The sequence below is a fragment of the Drosophila willistoni genome, assembly GCF_018902025.1.
Source record: "Drosophila willistoni isolate 14030-0811.24 chromosome XR unlocalized genomic scaffold, UCI_dwil_1.1 Seg143, whole genome shotgun sequence".
Classification (NCBI taxonomy): domain Eukaryota; kingdom Metazoa; phylum Arthropoda; class Insecta; order Diptera; family Drosophilidae; genus Drosophila; species Drosophila willistoni.
In genome coordinates, this window is record NW_025814056.1 from 3,495,466 (window position 1) to 3,501,383 (window position 5,918).

The 5,918-nt window shown below is 37.3% G+C and overlaps 1 protein-coding gene across 1 annotated transcript; it reads left to right on the top strand.

The window, feature by feature from the left end:
* Positions 1-2,072: 2,072 nt before the first annotated feature.
* On the top strand, positions 2,073-3,810 carry LOC6645577 (hexokinase type 2). The gene has a single exon (XM_002067908.3). The coding sequence runs from the start codon at positions 2,149-2,151 to the stop codon at positions 3,691-3,693; it is 1,545 nt and encodes a 514-aa protein (XP_002067944.2). The 5' UTR covers positions 2,073-2,148; the 3' UTR covers positions 3,694-3,810.
* Positions 3,811-5,918: the final 2,108 nt, after the last annotated feature.

A 5,918-nucleotide genomic window follows, 5' to 3' on the forward strand; every position in this document is an offset into this window, starting at 1 on the left:
TGTCACTACTTCAAAGCTAAAACCATTTGGAAATCCACCATAAATAATAATAGTAATAAAAAAAGCATAATTATAATACCTAATATTTAATAATTATAAACATAAATAATAAACTTGAATAATGAGTATTCAGAATGCTTTTAAGAGTCGTTAAAAACTATTAAAATTCTATTTATAGATGAAATGAAAAAACGAAAGAAACTGTAGAGGAAATCATGTAATAATCAATAAAATGTAAATTTTTTTTATACCATGAATTTTTTTTCCCAGAAAAAAGGGCTTTTAATGTACAGCACATGTTCGTATACCCCTCAATATTTTCATCATCATCATCATTAATTTGAGCTTTGAGTCAAACTTGGATTGCAGTAACCTTTCCTATGCTCATGCCAAAACAACACCAACAACAACAACAGAAACCAAAAACTAATTTTAGGCGCCATTAGCACATCCTTTTAACCACACTGAACAATAGGCGCTAATGTTAGGCAATTAATAATCGACTATATAGGAAATAAACAATACAAAAAGAATAAAAAAAAGGGGAGACGAGTAGAAAAAAGGAAAACAAAACCTTAACTATTGCCTGCACTTTGCACTAATATTTCCTGTCGATAAGGATCAGGCAAGGATTGCTCATAGACTACTAACCAACGGCGGAAGTGTGACTCTGTGTGTGTGTGTGTGTGCGTTTTGAACAAATACATCATCCATGACACAAATGAATCCTTTTGGTTTTTCTTTTTGTGTTTTCTGTACATAATAATTCACTTTCAGACATTCATGGCTGACTGCTCAGCTTACCTCAACTCAACTCACCTGTTTTATCTTGCAATGTCTTTGGTCAGCGCAAAACCAAACGCCCACGCCAATTTGCGGCTTTTGTTATCGAACGTTTTTTGGTTTTTAAAAGTCGCCCCAAACAAACACTGACATGACATTCCATTAGCACACAATTTATCAAAGAAACCAGCCGGAGCGACCACTAGGCACCCAGTCATTCGGCCACTAGACACTTGTTACCACAGACTTCATGTGGCGATCTTATCGTTAGGTGAGAGCGTGCTTCCCGCTTTCCGTTTCTTTGGTCATTGTCCTATGTTGTCGTTGTAGGGGAAAACCACCCGAGTTTTTTTTTTTTTTTTTTTTTTTTAATTTTGGGCAATTAGTCAAAGGTTCCTGACATTAATGTGTGCATTTTGTAACATACCGAACCGAAAAAAGTAGTTTTGCAGCTCAACACGCCCAAGCGAAACAAAATATATGGGGACCAAAAAATTTGTTTTGCGGTGGTGAAGGAAGGAAAATTTATGCATCTGATGTAAGGGTCTTGATAATTTTTAATTCCTTTCGCACTCGTTTTGTCCCCTCTCGAGGAAAATGACTGAATGGTCGTCGTCATCTTCGGCCAGTTAGTATGCTAATTTCTCCCACTCTCCTACACCTCAACCATCCCCATCTCTCTTTTAGCCTTTTAACGCCTCATGTGTCGCCGCCGACGCCTCCCTCTCTCATTCATTCACTCTGTCCATAATTAAGTGTTTAGGCAGTCAAATAGGCGTAAAGTTTTTTTAAAACTCAATTTGCATTTTCGTTGGGTTCGCTTGTTCTTTCGGTATTTTTTTGTTTTTTGTTCGTTTTCAATTTTGTCAGTTATAAAAATGTTTACGATTATTTAATAGTTGGTTCCTTGGTGCGATTTTTACGATATATATTGCATCTTATATATGTATACAGGTGCAGGAACAGGGTGTTGAGTTAATTAGTCGATTTATAAGCTTGCTGGAAGTACTAAAAAAAAAAAAAAAAACGCCAAATGCCAACTTTATGTGTTTCAATTTAAAAACAAATTTTCCGTTTGTTTAATTATTTTCGGATTGGTTGTAAAAGCTAACTTTATGAGCGGAAATAAGTATATTTATAGAAGATTTAATGTTAAGTTTACAAAATTTTACAACTTAATTTGTTTTTAAAAATTATGCAAAAACCTAGGAATGGGGAAAAATATTATTTTTCCTAGTTTCCTTTAAAGCTCAATAAAATAACAATTCTACTTATTGTTATTTAATTTTTCTAAATTTTCCATTTATAAAATTTAGTAATCAAAGAAAAAGCGAGCAAAATTTAATACTCATTTCAGTGTGTAAAATGTATTCCAAATTATTTGTAAAACTCAATAATCTAATGGTATATGTAAAACGTATAGCAAATTGTCGAAATACTGTCGATTCGAGAAAATCAATTGCAAATGCATTAAAAAGCCAGAATTTTCAACATATGACTAGATCAATTACAAATTCAACAAACATTACTTCGCAAACTAAGTATAAATTTCCCGAGGCTCATGAGTTATGCAAAGAATTTGTGTTAAGTAAAAAAGTTATGAACGAGGTGATCGAACGATTAACCAAAGAGATTAAATTGGGTCTGGCAAAGGCGACGCATGATAAGGCGACAGTAAAATGTTTTGTTACATATGTTCAGGATTTTCCCAGCGGGCAAGAACGTGGCAAATATTTGGCCTTGGATTTGGGTGGCACCAATTTTCGTGTCCTAATGATTGAATTAAAAAGTCAAACGGATGTGAAAATAATATCGAAAAGCTTTGGAATAAGTAAAGAACTAATGACGGGGCCAGGTCAAATGCTGTTCGATTTCATAGCTGAATGTTTAAGTAAATTTTGCACCGAACATAATGTGGATAAGAAAAAGGAAATACCATTAGGATTCACCTTCTCGTTTCCCTTGATGCAACAGGGTCTTGACAGAGGAATACTGAAAGTCTGGACCAAAGGCTTTATTTGTAGTGGTGTGGTAGGTCAAGATGTTGTCCAGCTACTCGATGAGGCCATCCAGCGACGTAATGAAATTAAAATCAAAATAGTTGCCATTATAAATGATACGGTGGGAACTCTGATGGCCTGCGCCTTTTATAAATGCAATTGTCGCATTGGTTTAATTGTCGGCACTGGGACGAATGCCTGCTATGTGGAGAAAACCCAAAATGCGGAAATGTTTGAGGCTAATCACGAGCGGACGCCAGGCGGCAAAGAGCACATGATCATCAATTCCGAATGGGGAGCATTTGGTGACAATGGTGTAATTGATTTCCTACGCACACCCTTTGACAAACAGGTCGATGAGGGTAGCCATAATCCTGGTCGTCAAATTTATGAAAAATGCATTTCAGGCTTATTTCTGGGTGAACTGGTGCGTCTAATTCTGGTCGATCTAATGCAAAAGGGTGCCATCTTTGCTAATCAAGAGTCTCATTCGATACAGGAAAAAGGCAAATTTCTAACACGTTTTGTATCTGAGATAGAAACAGATATATCGGGTGCATTTGATTATACCGATTGTGTTCTCAATGAAATTGGTATCCGGAATGCTAGCGATAAAGATAAAGCCTGTTTACGTTATATTTGCCAAGCGGTATCAACAAGAGCAGCTCAATTAACTGCCTGCGGTCTAGTTTGTTTGATCAATAAAATGGATGTAAAAGATGTGGCTATTGCCATTGATGGTAGTGTCTATCGTCATCATCCCAGATTCCATGACATGCTCTACATAAATATGAAAAGGTTATTGCAAAAGGATATTGAATTTCAATTGATATTATCGGAGGATGGTTCGGGTCGTGGTGCTGCTTTAATAGCAGCTGCGGCAACCAATTCAAAAATGAATTCAAAGTGAAGAAAATTGTGTTTTCTTTTTTTATAAATCAAATTTCATACTTCTAATCTAAATGAAAAAGTAGATAATTGTTCAAAATTCTTCTTCTTTTTTTTGTAAATTAAATACTAAAATATTTTTTTGAGGTTTATGTGGCTTTATCAATTCCTTCTCGATTGCTTGACAATAATCTTTAATCAGAACGGGAGGCACGCCTATTTGTATCGCTTGGTTCAGGAACTTCAGGAGTGAATACAATAGATCAACAAATCTCTATTTCTTTCTCAATAGAGAGAACATGCCGACAAACACGCTTGGGGACACGTGACAACAACATCAACAACAACAACAGAAACAGCATCAACGACAATCAACTCTGAGATTCTCTAGTAGCATGAGAAAAAGAGAAATGTCACTTCCGACGGCTTAACACATTTGCCACTTCTCAATGGTCTAAGGATTTTTGCACCCTCTATGTAAGACCAGTCAGCACAGCCTTTGGGCTACTTTCTAATTTATGTGCTGTCAATTCTTTTGTCATAGTGTGGGCGGACAGCGGCAAGGTTTTGCTTTGAAGGGTGGGGGGGAGAAGAAATGAAGAGAAAGGCGGCATCAGGACGGCCGCACTTAATGAGTCTTAAGAAAAATTATTCGCAATTAATAATTATGTTCATATTGTTTTGCCAACCGCATCAAGAAACTAAGGGCAACTAGCGGGGAGGGGAGGTATGAGGAAAAGGAAAGAGTGAGTCAGTCAATTAGTGGGATTGAGAAGGGCAGAGAGGGTCGGCCGGTCAAGTTGTTTCTTCCAACTTATGCAGTTTATTTGATGTTTGTCATTTAATCAATTTTGAAGTATCTACACATAAGTGTAGATAATGTTGTCACACACACACACACACACACACACACACACACGCACACACACAGAGGGGGAATGGTAACTTGAAATATAGAATGGACTGAAGTGAACTGAAAGGCTAATCCTCAGATAATCTATCGAGGTCTTACAGAGAATATATACATCGATTGAATTCTAACTTTTATTTATCAAACCGAATAAAACATATAGTTTTATTTGGAGTGAACTTTGACTTCATCATTTAGTTTGGGTTTGGAGAAGAAGAAGGATCGCAAATGTGTTTCTGCATCTTCCTTAATATTCAAAAATTTTATTTATCCTTTGGAAAGGTCAATTTGGCATTTCTCTTCGAATTTGTAGAACAATTTGTTTGTTGATAAAAAGAATGTTAAGCGTTTAACTAGAAGTTACATTGTTCGCTTACCAGCCTTGCCTTTAGGCCTTTTTGTGCTAAGATGTCTGAATGCATGAATAGCAATTGCAATTTTCTCCACACCAATTAGCAATCTCATCAGAAGCAGAAGCTGTAGTCGTAGCAATAATAGCGAGGGGAAGCAGCCTCATTTAATGAATCATCTATCCATCCATCCAGCCATCTATTTATTCATCTATCGATTGTTGGTTACATTGTACACGTTACCCAAACCTGTTGACCTGAACCGACGAGGCTCGGACCACAGATTGATGGCCCACGTGACGTCACTGTTCATTCCTCTTCTTTGCGCCTTCCTTTTCCCTCCCACTGTCTCTATTCCTCCTTGTCTTTCTGAGGGCACAGCGCGTGATAATGTTAAATCAACATTATTTAGGCATTCATGCATGCGTAATGCGTCTCGAAATTGCAACCCAAGGAGGCGGCAAAGACAATTTGTGTCCCAAATGACGGCGCAACGATGCAATGATGCGACGATTGGGTGGGGATAGGACCCAAAAGTTTGCATTTAAATTAAACGATACAGGGTGCATGTAGCACACACACACACACGCATATGTCTGTCGATGTGTGATAAAAGTTTAGCACCTACTCTTTACCGATTCTATAAACTCAAGAGCATACACATTGTTGTCTCTCCTATTCCTTTCTTTCTCTCTCTCTATTCGACTTAGTTTTATGCATTTTCCATAACGACATTTTGCATAGGTAGTTAGGAAGGTAGGTAAAAACACAATGCCCGAGCCACTTGACTTGGGCTGTCATTCAAAGTGACAGCTGGCTCCCCCTCGTCCTCCTGCAGCTCCTGCTACACAATTTCATTCCTTCAAAGAAAAACAACTAAGCCACAAAATGTGCAACGAGCAGCGAGGTGGTCCTTGGAAAAGGAAAAGGACCGAGTCTATTTTCACAATTTTAATGTTGATTTAGCCACGCACGAAGTACACAAAC